Here is a 16,808-nt window from a genome sequence, read left to right as displayed (position 1 = left end):
ATCTCTCTTTATAATCTCTAAAAATCTCTGATTTATGAATCTGATTTTAGGAATAAGAATAATTCTATACATGTATAACCCTCAGTCAAATTTCAAGGAAGAATAAAAATAATTGTACAGTGGTAATTTCCTGGCTCTTAATGGGTGTGCGTGACTTATGTTATGGCCCAAGCTTTGAGACATCTGTATACAGATATCTACAGTGACCTTATTGGCTTCTGCCATAATGAAGTGGGAATTTTTTCTCTGAATACCCAAGGAAGTTAATGCATCAAGAGTCCTTTCATTTCAGAAGCTTTTGAATCTCTGAACTTCAAGATCGTGTGCATGTATCCAAAATACCCAATACAGCTTTAACTTTCTGTCAAAACTAAAACAGTGTTAACCCTTTAGAAAGTTGCCAACTTGCCCGAGCGTCTGCCTGCAGAACTAACCTAAGCCATCGTTTCCGTTGCCCCAGGATGGTGCCTCTCCGCTGGTGTCTGCTGTGGCTGCTCTTACCACTCAGCTCAAGGACTCAGAAGCTACCCACTCGAGATGAGGAGCTTTTCCAGATGCAGATCCGGGACAAGGCGTTTTTTCATGATTCATCAGTCATTCCAGACGGAGCTGAAATTAGCAGTTACCTCTTTAGAGACACACCTAAAAGGTATTCTTCTTTTAGTACTTCCTTTATCAAAAGCTCCTCTAAAAAAGAAAGTAATCTTTTAGACATAGTTTAGAAAATGTGCGGTCAACCTCTGAAAAGTGTTGTCTATCTTCTCTAAGTAAGAAAAAAAAATATGGCAGAGTAACTTCTAAGCATTAAATAGAGGCTCTTTGATTCTTGCCGATTGTGATCTCATTTTGGGTGGAGAGGGCAATCTTTGCATTTCTCACATTTTGGAATGATTATTTTCTTCAGGACAGTAGGAAATTTCTAAGAAGGACTCTGGAAGATTAAAATGAAATTAATTGAGTGCATATGATTCTTCAAGGATTTGCATTAACTCTTATAAGGATAATATCTCTTCGACCAATATAATCAGATTCTGAGAGAATCAAACCAAACGGTGATAACAATTGACACAGTTCATTTACCTTTACTCCACCATCAACAAATTGGGCTCAGATAATGCTTCTCAATATTTTGACATTTACAAATTACATATAGAGCCAGCCCTGATGGCCCAGCGGTTAATTTTGGTGTGGCCGGGTTCAGTTCCCGGGTGCAGAACTGCACCACTCATCTGTCAGAAGCCATGCTGTGGTGGCAGCTCACACAGAAGAACCAGAAGAACATAACATCTATACACAACTATGTACTGGGGCTTTGGAAGGGAAAATGGAGGAAAAAAGGAGGAAGATTGACAACAGATGTTAGCTTAGGGCAAATCTTCTGGTGCAAAAAAAAAAAAATATATATATATATATAAAAATCATATAAATAAATATGTGTATATAAATATCATATAAACTAAATATATTTAAAGTTACTTACTTTGCATTGCCCAAACCTCTTTCTGCTGTATTTCAAATACAATTTCTCCTTTTAACCTGGGATGTATTGGCATTCCAAAGGAGAAGACCATGTCATGTCATCAATAATACATTTTCCAAAGATTGGGGTGCTTCAAATTCTTGGGTCATCTTTCTCCCGTCACTTCAGCCTTGATGCACAATACTAAAGGAAGGCGGCTCACCCCTTCCCTGGAATGGCCCAGGCGCAGTACCATCCGGTCAGTCTGAATGACAGCAGGTGATCCATTTTCCTGTTTTGACTGACGTGATATATTGTTTATCATTTTAGCCCTGCCTGAATGAAATTATTTGTTTGAATGAATGTCATAGATTAGGAACTGACTTATCAGTAATATATAAAATAATTATGAATCTTTCAATGACATTCAATTTGTGTCCTTGACATAATTTATGTCAATGACAATTCAATTATATCATTTCAATGACATAAGAGTGAAGGCACAAAATGCTAGGATGATTCCATTGAAAGAACTCAATGTCCTCCTACTTACTGAGGCTCAGTCTGTGAAAACAGGACAGGACATAGGAGGCAGTCCTAATAATTGAAATGTCTTAAATAGCAGCTGAATTCTTGCTGAACACACTTTGCTTTTCACGTATTTTGTCTCTTGAAATTTTTGAGTGAATCAAAATTTTTCTTTAAAAATTCCTTTGATTTCCCAAAAGCACTGTGTCCTGCTTTGCTGTATTTTTTAAGTACAGTATTCCACACCATGTAATCATAATCAGTTTAGAAAATAAATAGGTTAACCTTGATCTTCTAGTCTCTTAAAAATTAAATAAGTTTTGGTTCTGAGTTGTTTTTAAAATTGCAGTTTTTTCTTTGAAACAACGTGTTTTTATTACAAGACATTTGAAAACAGTCAGCACATACTCGTTTCCTCCCTCTGATTTTCTTTCTTTCATTTGTTCATTCTTTCTTTTTTCCCACAAATAACAATTGAGGGCTTTGATATCTACATTTGGATGAAATGTTAACTTACACTAGTGAAGTAAAGAGTTGCAGCCACAATAGAAACATTTCTGGGGCTGAAATATGCAATGAGAGGCACACTTAGACACTGTTGATATTACAGCTGAAGATGAAATTCCAGATAAAGTGTAGCTGCAGCAAATAGCAAAAGACAACAAACTCATTAATTATTCTTATGTTTATCCATAAATTCCACAGTCTAAATGGCTCATGGAGTGTTTATCCCTCAGCTTTGGCATTATAATTTGGAGCATATCCATCTCCTTTCTGCCTCCCTCACTGGTCAGTAATACTTAGAGCACATAGCCCATGCCCCGTCCTCTCTCGTGGCCACTATCTCCACGAGTGCTTGGTGCATGGTAGACAATAAATGTTTGTCAAATTGTTAAACTGTATTCAGATTATCTTTATCCCTAATCATAAGTGCTTCCATGTGAAAATGTTGACTTAGAGGAACTCCCTGCTGTTTTATATGTATAAGGATTACCTTGTGGAATGCAAGTGTAGTTTTATTTATTACTGGTTGCCTATGGCCTATACTTAACTTACTAAGACACAGTTGCTTATTTTGGGAAATAAACTACTTTCTTGTTTGAAATGAAAACAGAAGGTAATAGATGAACTTGCACGCTGCTCTCTGCTTCAGCATCGGCTAGCTCTGCTACCCACATAAAAAACAAAAACAAAAAGTTTTGAATGCTCTTTTACTTACATGAGGCCAAATAAATTATTTTGTCACACCTATTTCTTTATAACACAGATAGATTCAGTTGTGCTTATGTGGTTAATATCTCCCATGCAACCTGGCCGAAGGAACAAAGTTCCACTCTTCAAAAAGTGGACTGAATTGAAAATTAAACCATCTGACATCTGTTCTTAGGGTGCTTATGATACATAAAATTTCCACACAGTAAACAATTCTGTCATCTAGTTATTTTGTCTGGATAACTGTCTAACTTCCCTATTTTATGAACAAGTTGTTTTTGGTTTTATAGGGTCTTTATTGCCTTCCCACAGCCCTATCTTCACCCTCCATCTCCTCATTCATCTTTGAATAGTGAGGGGGAAAGTACGTATATTTCCATTCTGATTCTGTATCTTCAGATAGAAACAGACTCTAGGTGTTAGTATGCTCAGGCTGGAACAGTAAGGTTGGTGCTAGAATTCTTCAGTTCTATTCATTCATTTAGTAATTCATTCATTAAAAAATGTTTATTGGGGCCGGCCCAGTGGTGCAGCGGGTAAGTTTGCACATTCCACTTCAGCAGCCCGGGGTTCACTGGTTCGGATCCCAGGTGCAGAGGTGAGCACCGCTTGGCAAGCCATGCTGTGGCAGGCGTCCCATATATAAAGTAGAGGAAGATGGGCATGGATGCTAGCTCAAAGCCAGTCTTCCTCAGCAAAAAAGAGGAGGATTGGTGGCGGATGTTAGCTCAGGGCTAATCTTCCTCAAAAAACAAAATATTTATCAAGTACCTACTACATGCAAAAATCTGTGCTAAGTGCTGGAAATACAAAGACATGGAAAATGAACTCTAAGTGGGCCCTTGTGAGGAAAATGACATTAACCAAATAATAATATAAATATATAGTTACAAATTGCAATAAATACCCAAAGTAAAAAGTATAGGCAACTCTGAGAGTTTATAAGAGGACTTGATCCAGAATGAGTCGTCAGAAAAGGTATCCCTGAGGGAGTGACGTTGAAATATTAGTAAGGGCAGAGACGTGTATTTCAGGCAGAGAAAGCAGTATCTCGATGGCTCTAAGATGGCGTGCAGTCAGGGAAACTAGAGAAGCCCTATGCGGTTCAAGCACAGAAAGCAAAAGGGACAGTGACGTGACAGTGAGATAGGCAGGGGCCCCACCACGGAGGAAGCTTTAGACTCTGTGAACAATTCAGGACTTTTTCCCAAAAGCTAAAATCTAAAGCTGTTCATTAATTCATTCAACACATATTTATTAAGAATTGTCTTAGTGTCTAAGTTTTCATCAGTGAACCAAATGCCACGCCCTCTTGTAGCTTTCATTCTAGTTGGGGGAGATGAAAAAATAAAAAAGTAAACAAAGAAATATATAATGTCAGGTAGTGATAAGTGCTTTGAGGAAAGATGAAGAGGAGTGAAAGGGAGCTTCATGGGGAGGAAGGTGGTATTTTACATAAAGAATGAGAGCAGGTCAATGGCAAGATGGTGCTTGAGTAGAGAGCTGATGAAGTGACTGAGCAAGCAAGGTCAATAGCTGAAGGATGAGTATCTCAGGTGGAGGGACAGCAAGTGCAGAGGCCCTGAGGCAGGAGTCTGCCATTTATGTTCCAAAGACAGCAAGGAGCTGAGTAAAGGAGTTAGAGACGGGGAGGAGGCGAGTTTAGAGATTTGGTTGGGGACCCAAATCATTTCAAGTTCTCTGGCTCTTACTCTGAATGAAACAAGAAGCCCTTAGAGGGTTTGGAGCAGTGGGGAGTGGTATGTTCTGACAGGTGGACAAGGATCACTTCACCTGGAAAGGGGTCAATAAACTAAGGGGGCCAAAGTAGAAACAAGGAGACCAGTCAGAAGACTACTGCAGTGCTCAGGCAGGAAATAATGGTGGCTTGGATCAGGAGTTAACAGGGAAAATGGGACCAAGTGATGGATTCTCGGTATATTTTAAAGGTGGAGCCAAAAATGTCTGCTGATTCAGTGTATGTGGAGTGGAAGAGAAAGAAAAAGTCAGGCATGGCTCTAAAATGTTTGTCCTGAGCAACTGGAAGATTGGGGTTGTCATTTACTGAGACAAGACAGACTACAGGAGAAGCTGATTTGGGGGAGAGAATCAGAAGTTTGGATTAGATACCATAAGTTTCAAATTCTCAGTGATATCTAAGTGAAGATGGCAAAAAGATAGTTGTATCTAAAATTTAGGGAAGAGTTCAGGCTGACAATTTAAATTTGAGCATTGTTGACATAGGATAGGTTAAAGCCGTGAGCCACAGGGAACGAGCATAGAAGAGAGACGTCCACACACAGACCCCTGGTTCACACCACGGGTTAGAGGTTGGGAGGTGAGTAGGAACCGCGGAGGAGACTGACAGAGTAGAGGGCTATGGTGGTCGGTTTGGAGAGTGTTGGTGATGGATGTGGAGAGAATGGAGAGGAAAGAGACACCCAGGAGGTCCAATCTACAGGAGGGAGAACTTGCTTGTTCTCTGCCATGGAACCAGCGAGTAACTCTGAGCTGGCTAGACTTGAAACCAGTGTTTCCCCATTTGCAAGATTAAAGGCTTTGAAAGATAATTAAATGAAATTATCTAAGTTATTCAGAATAAGAATATATAGCATTGATGTAGTTAGGCAATATTTTTATTCTCTTTGAAAAGTCTCTTGAGCCATAAAGAAATCTCAAAGGATAGCATAGAGCAGAATGTTTGGATTTTTTTAAATTTGTTTTAAAATCACTGGATAAGTTAATTCAACAGAAAGTCTTGTAACCACAGACCCTCTAAGACCAGTTCAACTGACCCCATCTTATCAGCAGAGTAATTAAGAGTGATTTTTCAGGAACTGAGACCCTTTGTCCAGTTCAGGCCAGTTGAGACCACCAACCCATCAACTGGGCCTGCACAAATGCCCAATAAGTGACCTTTTTGATGTCAAAGAGCTAAAAACTCCACCCTCAGATAACACTAGCACCACCATTTTGTGAACACGTGTCCTGTGAAGAGCTATAAGCTTGATTACACTTGCGCAGACCATCAATCACCTCACTTCTCACCTCCAATCATCTACCTCCACACCTCAGACCGCCCTGCCCCTCAGCCCATAAATTGTGCCTCAAGCACTGGATCAGGGAGACAAATCTGAGAGCATACGCCCCTGTTTCCTCACAGATGGATCTAGCAATAAAGCTGATTTCTTTTCCCAAAAGCTGATGCTGTTAATAATTGGGTTTTCTGATGCACATCAGGCAAGAGAGCCCCAATTTTGTGCAGTAACAATCTTAGTGATAGAGAAATGTGTCTCTCCGCTGACTAACACAGTGATCTTTACTTTAAAAATGTTTCTCAAATGGTGACTAAATAACTCTATCCAAAAAGATATGGAATAGTAAAGCTGTGAATAAAGTCAATCATGGAAAAACATGAAAACTGTTATTTTGGCAGAGACCAACATGCATTTTAGAACTACAATGCTGTGAAAATGATCTTTTGAAATAGTTGGTGATTATGTCAGAGTGCCCTCAGGGTAACTTACAAATTGATCAGCAAATTTACAGAAAACACAGCACCTGGAAGGCAACATAGCTGACAATTCCTCTTGGTTGTGACTTCCTTTGCAGTGGAAGGGCCTATGTTAAATAACACCCCAAAACAGGGAAGTGTTGATTCTTAACTCAAATAGCATGTTTTAGTTCAACATCTTTATATGATTTCACACTGTGTTGATGGTAAATCTGGTGGCAGATTTACCTGGTTGGGCTATGGGACTTCCACAGTTAATGCTGAAAGTATCAAGATTTGTGTCAAACAGTAGTTTTATTCTCTGTTAAGTGAATAAAAATTAAACCAATGATTCTTCCAGTAAGTCATGACTGTGAGTGTTAGAATGAATTATCTCCGTCTGATTGGTCCATTTTCCCACAGGTATTTCTTCATGGTTGAAGAAGACAATACTCCCTTATCAGTCACGGTGACTCCCTGTGATGCACCTTTAGAGTGGAAGCTGAGCCTCCAGGAGCTGCCGGAAGAGACGAGCGGGGAAGGCTCAGGTAAGCAGGGCGACAGATCTGGCCCCAGACCTCTGCGTGGATGGCTAAAAGGCTCATGAAACATACAGCCCTCTGTTAGTGGGAAAACCAGAGTAGATTCATAGGTGAAGTTGGGAATTTTGCAGTGGAAATGAGGGAAATGGGGATGGCATCAGATGACAGTGATCTTGGTAAAATGAAAGGTTAGGAGAGACAGGTGTGGGGACTGAAGGAACAAGGAAAAGGCGAGAGGTTTGGACTAGCTTCTCTAGCTGTGGTTTGCAATCTTGCCTGAACATTGGAATCATCACTGAGGGCTTTCAATACTAATGATGTCTGCCTTCTATCCTCAGAGGTTCTGATTTAATTGCCCTGGAGTGTAGTCTGGACATTGGGACTGTTAAAAGTCCCCCCCAGGAGATTCTGATATGTGTCCAAGGTTAAGAATGTCTGATCTCTGGGGAGTAAAGGGTGGAAACAGAGAGAAGCAAAGGGCATTCACCACCACTGGAAGTCCAGGAGGAGAAGAGAGTCAGCAGGAGGAGTGGGTTAGGCTTTTAAGAAGAGGCAGATGGTAGAAAGCAAATAGCAAGCTACAAGGAAATGAGGAGAGTCTGCTGAGGCCCTGGAGTGATGCAGCTCCCTTTAAGGGGCGAAGACATCATAGCATAAAGGTGAGGCTTGACCATGGGTGCCAGGCACAGGGTGCTAGCAAGCTGTGATACTTAAACACTGATTAGGGAGTGCTGTCATTAGGAAAATATTGACAGTGCATGGGGGAGCATTGAGACTGAGATGGAGAAGATGATTAGTTGTGTGATGGTCGTGTTAATCTCATGGTTTAGGTATATGAAATTCTACATACCCCGCCCTCACTCTGCAGAGATAAGCTAGAAAAGGTTCATTCCCACTCTGGCTGCCCAGTTCTCTCCAGGTCCTCTAAACCTCTCTACACACGGATATCTGTGTGATGTCTGATAATAAGAGTACAGAAGATGGAAAAAATGAGGCTGGTTTCAATACTTCCCCTACATTACTCCTGGGCACGTGTTCTACACATTGAAAATTAGGTCTCTACTGGTGCTTTACATCGTGTACTTTAATGAGATTGTCCAGTCCTGCTAACAAAACTGAAATCAGTGAAGTGGCTGGCCAATCCAAATGCAAGCCAATAGAATCCTTTTGGTAAGCAGATTGACTGTTGTGATTAATCTCTAAAAGGGTTGCAATCATTGACCTAAAAATTCCACTAACTGGAGTCTGTCGTGAAGAAAGAATTTAAAATCAGAAAAGCCTTACAAATTTATAAGAGCATTATTTATAATGGTCAAAAATTAACCAATATTATTACTTTGATGATGTAATATTAAATGAGAAAAACAAGATTCAAACGTGGAGGTTTGTCTAGGTACATATATGCATGATAAATGTTATTAAATTACAGAGAAAAATGAAACAATAAGATCAATTGCATAAAAATATGTAAAAGTAAGACTGGATGGAAATAACCCAAAATATTAATAGAAGACTGTCTCTGGATCATGATTAATCCAATTAATGGATGATTTTTTATCTTGTTCCCCATTTCCTAATTTTCTACTAGGAACATGTATTATTTTTATAATGGGGAAAAACTAAGATAGTCTTAAGAACGCAACTTAAGGCAAGCCGCAGCATATGCCCTGATGTGTATCCTGTGCTTCTCTGTGTCTCCTAGGTGATCCAGAACCTCTGGAGCAGCAGAAGCAGCAGATCATTAATGAGGAAGGCACAGAGTTATTCTCCTACAAAGGCAACGATGTGGAGTATTTTATATCTTCGAGTTCTCCATCTGGTTTATATCAGTTGGAGCTTCTTTCAACAGAGAAAGACACACATTTTAAAGTCTATGCCACCACAACTCCAGAGTCTGATCAGCCCTATCCTGAATTACCTTATGACCCAAGGGTGGATGTTACCTCCCTGGGCCGCACCACAGTCACTTTGGCCTGGAAACCGAGCCCCACAGCCTCTTTGCTGAAACAGCCCATTCAGTACTGTGTGGTCATCAACAAAGAGCACAACTTCAAAAGTCTGTGTGCAGTGGAAGCCAAACTGAGTGCGGATGATGCTTTTATGATGGCACCAAAACCCGGTCTAGACTTTAGCCCCTTTGACTTTGCCCACTTCGGATTTCCTTCAGATAATTTGGGTAAAGAACGCAGCTTCCTAACCAAGCCTTCTCCCAAACTGGGCCGGCATGTGTACTCCAGGCCCAAGGTGGACATTCAGAAGATCTGCATAGGAAACAAGAACATCTTCACCGTCTCGGATCTGAAACCCGACACCCAGTACTACTTCGACGTCTTTGTGGCCAACAGCAACAGCAACATGAGCACTGCTTACGTCGGCACCTTCGCCAGGACCAAGGAAGAGGCGAAACAGAAGACAGTTGAGCTAAAAGATGGGAAAGTTACAGATGTCTTTGTTAAAAGGAAGGGAGCGAAGTTTCTACGGTTTGCTCCAGTCTCTTCTCACCAAAAAGTCACCTTGTTCATCCACTCTTGTCTGGATGCTCTCCAAATCCAAGTGAGAAGAGACGGGAAGCTGCTTCTGTCTCAGAATGTGGAAGGCATCCGGCAGTTTCAGCTTAGAGGAAAACCCAAAGCAAAATATCTCATTCGACTGAAAGGAAACAAGAAAGGAGCATCTATGTTGAAAATCCTGGCCACCACAAGGCCTAGTAAGCAGGCGTTTCCCTCTCTTCCGGAAGACACGAGAATCAAAGCCTTCGACAAGCTGCGCACCTGTTCCTCGGCCACCGTGGCTTGGCTGGGCACTCAGGAAAGGAACAAGTTTTGCATCTACAAAAAGGAAGTGGATGAAAACTACAATGAAGACCAGAAGAGAAGAGAACAAAACCAATGCCTGGGACCAGATACAAGGAAGAAATCAGAAAAGGTCCTCTGTAAATATTTCCACAGTCAAAACCTGCAAAAAGCAGTGACCACAGAAACCATTAAGGGTCTTCAGCCTGGAAAATCTTACCTGCTGGATGTTTATGTCATAGGACATGGGGGCCACTCTGTGAAGTATCAGAGTAAAGTCGTGAAAACCAGGAAGTTCTGTTAGTTACCTTGTATAGAGATGTATTATGTAGAACTCCAGGAGAGACATTAAATCACTTTAAGTATAGACTGACTACTCTCACAGCTGAGAGAAGTTGTGAGCTGAACTTGTACTGTGGAATGAAGGATATCAACTTGTGTATATTGGTGTTTATATAAGTAATTGTTGGAGGAGACTTGTTCGAGTGTGCCCCAGCGGGACCTAGTGTCTGATGGCCGCTGATGTCCAAGATAGAGGACATCTTGAAGGAACTGCCATCCCTTGCTTTGACCACTGCATGAACTGCTTCTAAATTATTTTATTACCTAAAAATTTAAAATATGCCATTCATTGCACACATCCACAAATGCAAATCATTCCTCTCTATAGATGCTAGGATATATATAAATTATTTTATAAAGTCTTGTTTCAAATGTCAGTGTTTCTATGATTGTAAACTATTAAAATCTTTTCCTGTTAAAGTACAGATCTAATCTAAGTATATTAAGTGGACAGGCCTCTAGTCAGTTATATTGCTATTGTAAATTCTTATCTGTTGAGTAAAATGTTTAAATACTGTATGTATCTCATGTACAAAGTTGACATACGTTATATTCATGTACATAAAATTAAAGATATTAGATTATATACTGTTCATTTCCCAAGCAGCTAGCTTGGTGTATTCAGTTTCTGTTCTGTCCCCAGACCTGCGCCTTCACATAATTTGGCACTAGAATTGACGCTTTTTTAATAGTTATAAAGGCATGCTGCATCTCTCTAAAGTTACTGTGGCATTCGAGACAGTTATTACGATTTGCATTTTGACAGTGAATGGGAGCTAGCTGTTGTGAGAGGCGAGAGAGCTCCGATGGACTTGTTTTAAGTGTCCGACGGACAAACCACACATGGTAGGTCATAAGTATTCAACAAATCGCCCTTAATGACCTAAAATATATTACTTCTATTTTAAAAATAAGTATCTATCTTAAGTACAAAATTGGGATAGTTGCAGTATTTTCCATCTGCTTGAACACTAGCAAAATGATGACCTTGATTTCTAGCTGAAGCAACTGAGCAACCACCCATTAGGACTGTAATTGGTAATGAGAACACTACGGAGCTGCTGTTTTGTAATATTAACAGGCAGATACTTTTAACTTTGAGTTTTCATGAATTCTTAAAAAGTAATTTAGGTATAAGGTAAGATTTAGGCAAGTAATAACAGATACCATTTATCAAAGACTCTATACAAAAGGGCAGTTTCATTCTCCATAGGGTCTATGCATGAGGTGTCATGAGCACATTGGACCAGGATTCAGAAGAGTCTGGAATTTACAATCACCTAAGCTATGTGACTTTAGGAAAATCCGTTACCTCCCATTGTCCCTCTGTCCCATTTGTAAAACTAGGTGGTGACAGATTTGGATAAGACAACATTGCAGGATAGCTTCCATCATAAGACATTGTCTTTTGTAGGATTCTATGATTCTAAATTACAAAGGGTTTCTGTACCTGCAAGTGGGGACAGGTTTAATCCCTTAACCTCTATATTGTCCCTTCTACACTAGCACCACCTTTCCTGTGGTGGGCGTGCATGAGTAGACTCCTGTGGAGTATAGAGTCACTGTGGCTAAGGTACTATAAGAGGTGGTCCCTATGAAAGGTGCTCTGCTCACCTTAGGAAAAAATATGCCCCTTAAAAACGTATCTTCCAACTCATCAGTGTTAATATATCAAAATGAAATTTATCACATCTGCGCAAAACAGTAATGATACCTGAAATAATTTTTTAAAAGAAAAAAAGAAGAGGTACCCAATGGCCATGTAACCAACCAACTTGGAAGGAGAACTTTAAAATTGACAACATCCCAGAGATGTTATATCCTAAGTTATAAATTGATACCTTTGGAAGGAGAATCAACTTTCTTATATTACTCACAAATATATTACTACAGAACAATGTGCTAAATGGGACTACAGTGAATCAAAGAATTATTGCAGCTTCTGAAAGTGATGGACTTAACTCTCCGATATTGTTTAATGCCTGGGAAACCCTGGGAACCAGGCCAAGTCAGTTTAACCAAGCTTTTACTTTCCAGCCAGCTGCGATGGTGGTTTCTACATAGTCTGGATAAAATCTGAGAATTCTTTCCTGGCCCCAGTGAAATTTGCCTTTTAAAAATTATAGGAAAATTAAATACACATTGTGAAACTTCTATCACTCATAAAGAAAGAGAAAAACCTATTAAAAATAAAGCTCTCTTATTTACTAATGTGTTCAGATTTTAGGAGCATTCAGGTGAACTGAGAACAAGAAAGAAAAACTTGTTCTTGATTAAAGAAAAATTAGAAAGTAGTTAAAATGAAAGCACCAGCTTGTCTCCATTGAGCTCCAAGATAGCTGAGAACAGGGCATTTAGAATACCAAGGACAATCAGAGTATCGCTGAGGAGTGAAGGAATCTTTAAGGACATTTAGTTCAAGTTTACTATCTTTATTTTTCAGGTGCAAAAAGAAATTGAAGACCAGAGAAATAAAAATAAAGTTCTCAGAGTCAAAACAGATAAATTGTGGAATTGCCCAGACTTTAAAATTCCTACCAGAATATAAATCACCAATTCTTGGGAGGAAAAAAAGAAGTCACTTGTGGATCATTTTCCAAAAGGAAATAAGCTTTTTGTCTTATTTATGATTTCAAAGCAGCTCATTCTTAAAGCCCATTTCAGATTTCCATAACAATGTGTGTATAACCTATAACTGAAAACTTAAAACTTGTAAGAAAGAAAATTTTGTGATTATTTTTAGAAACACAAAGTATTCTAATCTAGGTTTACATGCACACACAAACTCGAGGCTGTAGGATCATTAGTCAATTGCTTTAATGATAAGCCCTGTATTTTTTAAATCTAAAACTATTGAGAATCTATAAAAAATTATAGCAGATGATTTTCTTGGTTAAATTACTTTATAATCAATGTCTAGATTGATTTTTTTAAACCTGCCTTAAAGGATTAGTGCTGGAAAGGACATACGCCTTCCTTATTTTCATTACTCCACATACATTTGAAAAAATTATGATTTTGGCACCTTGAAAAGGCGACTTCAATTCAATAAAGTGACTAATTAAAAAAAATCACTTAAATGAACTTTAAAGTTTGAAATTGGCTTAATGGTTCTTAATAGTTTGAGAGGTGCAGACACCTTCAATGAAAACACACACACATACGCTCACTCAGTTTTGCACACAATTCGAAGAAATTTGGTGCACCTGAAACCAATCAGGATTTCTTCCAATACTTTGCCAGCCCCTCTTAGGGATCACCCAGTTCTACCACCACCTTTTGCAGATGAGGAAATTGATGCCCAGTTAAAACTAGAACCCGGATTCCTGTGCTCCCAGTTTAACATTCACTGCAGGACTTCATTTTAAGCACTTCACTCCAGAAAGCGTGCAGCAACCCACCCAGAGCATACTTCTTCGTCTCTATTCACTGGCCTCAAAGCAAAACAAAACAAAAACTAGCATCTCGCTTGATGAACAAGGTCATTTGGAGCATCTCCAGTCACTTCCTTCCCCCCTTTGATATGTGTGATCCAGATAACATCAGCGGGGAACTTGCCCTTGGGTTCTCTCCCTGAGACCAAGCGAAGTGACCACTGCCAGACTCCAGCTGGCCTCTGTTTGTAGTGGCCGCAGGACCTGGAAGGCATCAGGGCACACTCAGCCTTGTGTTTTCCCCAGAGAGCTTTGGCCAGAAAAATATACAGTCGCTTGGGATTTGGGCCTTTGTTGTTGTTTTGAAGGTGGAAAGTGAGAGAGAAGAGAGCAGAGAGAGAACTGGAACATGGAGAAAAGTATAGTTTAATCCAATTTCTTTCTCTAAGGAGCCTGAGAGATCAAGGGAAGCAAGAGATCTAACATAGCCTAATTTTATGAAGGTCTTGGATTCTGTCCTACATGCACCCTTACACTGGAAAACTTGGTCTAGTCACCATTCCCTCGATTGAAATTGTGTCCCACCGATGGACATTCTCATTCCGTAGCAATGGTGGATCATGTATCTGGGTAGATTTCCTTCGTTTCTGTTTATTTACATTCCTCCTTCTCAACCTTTGAGAAACACACTTAGTAATCAAAGTTTAGAGATGAAGTTACTTAGAATGGCTTTTCGTATCCGCCCTTATACCTCTTTCAAAGATATTTTTAAATATTCTTTCAAAGTGTAAAAGAAATAGAAGCCTATTGATGGCCACCAGAGAAAAATAATTGGCTCTAAGCTTGAAGAGTACAAGGCCTTAGGCATAGTTCCATTGCTATATTGTCATTATTCCAATGCTAATAAAGGCACAGTGGGAAGAGCTACCTGATAAGGGTGGGAGGGGGAGGAGAGAAGCGCAGGGAGGGACCGAGTCCTAGTAAAAGACCCATTACACAGCAGAAATGAGAATGAATCTAACTCACCTGACCATTATGGTAGAGGGGGGACCTTTCAGGGAAGCGTAAGATTTTCTCAAAACTTGTTAGAAATGTAGATTCTAGAGACTCTGAGCCAAGGACACACCAAGCAGCCTCCCAGGATGTGGACGCATGCCAAGACTTCAGAATTTGAAATAATTTTTTTGAATTGAGACTGTGGTGTAAATCAGTTGGGTTCTCATTATGGATGATGAGATCCAGACAGAACAGTCTAGAAAAAATAACCATCTTACAACCAAGAGATGTGGTTAATGTGTTGCTTTGTTTTTGTGTGCAGTATTATTGTCAGGAACTGATGAGTTTTAAGCAGCAGTTTCAAATCGCTTCCGGTCCCCCTCTTCTTGTGTAAATACCTGCCAAGATTCGTATTCAATCCAATTGCCATAATTTGGAAATAAGCGAATACCCATTTCTTGCCTATAGCTAGCTCTTGGTATAATCCTTCCAACTTATATAAATAGGGCAGCACAGAAGACTATAAATGTATAAGCTATACTTGACAAGACCCAGAAATGTCCATATTTAATTCTAACTATGACAGGTTTTACTTCTGAGAAAAACTGTTTATAGTAAACAGAACCAAATACATTAATATATAGCAGGGTTAGAGGTTTGACTGTTCAGTCTCATCCTTTCCTATAAAATGAACTCAGACCTATTAAATAAAATTAATGCATTAGCTACTTTTCCCATGCAGGCTGGAAAAGTTCCACAATGCCAGATCAACGATCCGTTTTTTGAAGCAGTGTGTTACTCTCAAGAGCCACAGAAATGTCTCACAGGCTTCTGCATTTTTCTGACCCATTTCAGGCTAGCCTGCAGATCCATATGGCTAAAATCACTGGATTGTGGCTTAACCGTTTAATAGTTATAACAACAGATACAGTTTGCTATATGAGCAATTTGCTAAGAGCAACTGGTGGAGTCACAAAAACGGCCCATTTTCCAATGGTTGAGTTTCCACGTATCATAGCAGCCACAAGTAGCCTTGGCGACATTGAACGCTTCCAGCTTTTTCTGGATATGTTAAGAACTTTACTTGAGACAAGTTAAAAAGCAAGTGAGACAAGGGAGAGAGACAAACAAGTAGACATATATTTTTTAAATAACCAAATAAAATTCAACCAGTTTTATTATGGTAAAATGTCATTTTTAAAACATATTTTTAAAGAAATAACAGACTCTTTTGCCTATTTTTTAAATGGTAGTATTGAATATCTCCTTCCTGCTTAATAAAGCTTGCCATTCCTCCTCAAATAAAGAGGCCAAGATCTAAATTACAGGTTGCTGAACTTTGCTGTTTTCCATCACGCCCATGATCACGGGTTCTCTTGGGTTACCCACGGGTGATCTTCAGATGTGGAAAAAGATGACAGAGATGTGAAAGCAGGGTAAGGTCACATCATTTACATTTAAATTACTTGGGTTTTGTGCAAGTTCCGTTGACTAATGGCAGAGAGCTGTGCTTCAAATACAGCTGTGTGCTGAGCAAACTTGACCGCTCTAAATACTGAAGGCCGGTTCCTTTGCCAATTTCGTGGGCAAGCATTCCGGGAGGCCTGAGTTGAAATGTGCAGATAAATACTCAGTTCTGGAGTTTTTGGTGCCAAAGCATACAGAATACTTATGTTCTGCTATGGAAATCTTGAAAGAACAGAACTTCTGCTTTTAATATCTCTGAGGATTTAAAACAGTTCTTAGACTACTTATTACCTTTCATAAAACTCGCTTCTACTTTAAAAGTCTCTTGGTGGCTTACCTATGTTAAAAAGAGGAAGAGAATACTTTTTGATTCCACTGAGTTTCCTCTCCTCTGTTGAAGTTAAGCGAAGAAGAGAAAGGACAGCAGTGGAGAGAGTGTAGAAGTGGGACTGTTGGTGAGTGTTTTTTCATAACTTCTGTGGACTTGAGCTTTCTCATTTGTAAAAGGAGAAGAGTAATGATCTCTAAAATTCCTTTTGGAAAAGCAGGGACACTAACAACCTTTAAGCACATCCTGAGTGCCAGGCTTGGGAAATACTGTTC

The 16,808-nt window shown here is 39.6% G+C and overlaps 1 protein-coding gene across 1 annotated transcript in view; it reads left to right on the top strand.

Annotated features, from left to right (window-relative positions):
* Nucleotides 1–10,963, top strand: part of NDNF (neuron derived neurotrophic factor) — a 40,723-nt gene extending 29,760 nt beyond the window's left edge. Inside the window, exons 2-4 of the mRNA XM_014866482.3 lie at nt 461–649; nt 7,116–7,240; nt 8,937–10,963. Of these exons, the coding sequence (XP_014721968.2) occupies nt 462–649; nt 7,116–7,240; nt 8,937–10,330 (1,707 nt within the window). The 5' untranslated portion in view covers nt 461 and the 3' untranslated portion in view covers nt 10,331–10,963. The remainder of the gene's footprint in view (nt 1–460; nt 650–7,115; nt 7,241–8,936) is intronic.
* Nucleotides 10,964–16,808: the final 5,845 nt, after the last annotated feature.

The sequence above is a fragment of the Equus asinus genome, chromosome 3 (assembly GCF_041296235.1).
Source record: "Equus asinus isolate D_3611 breed Donkey chromosome 3, EquAss-T2T_v2, whole genome shotgun sequence".
Lineage (NCBI taxonomy): Eukaryota > Metazoa > Chordata > Mammalia > Perissodactyla > Equidae > Equus > Equus asinus.
The sequence above is the reverse complement of the archived record's forward strand: the minus strand, read 5'-3'. Positions and strand labels throughout refer to the sequence as shown.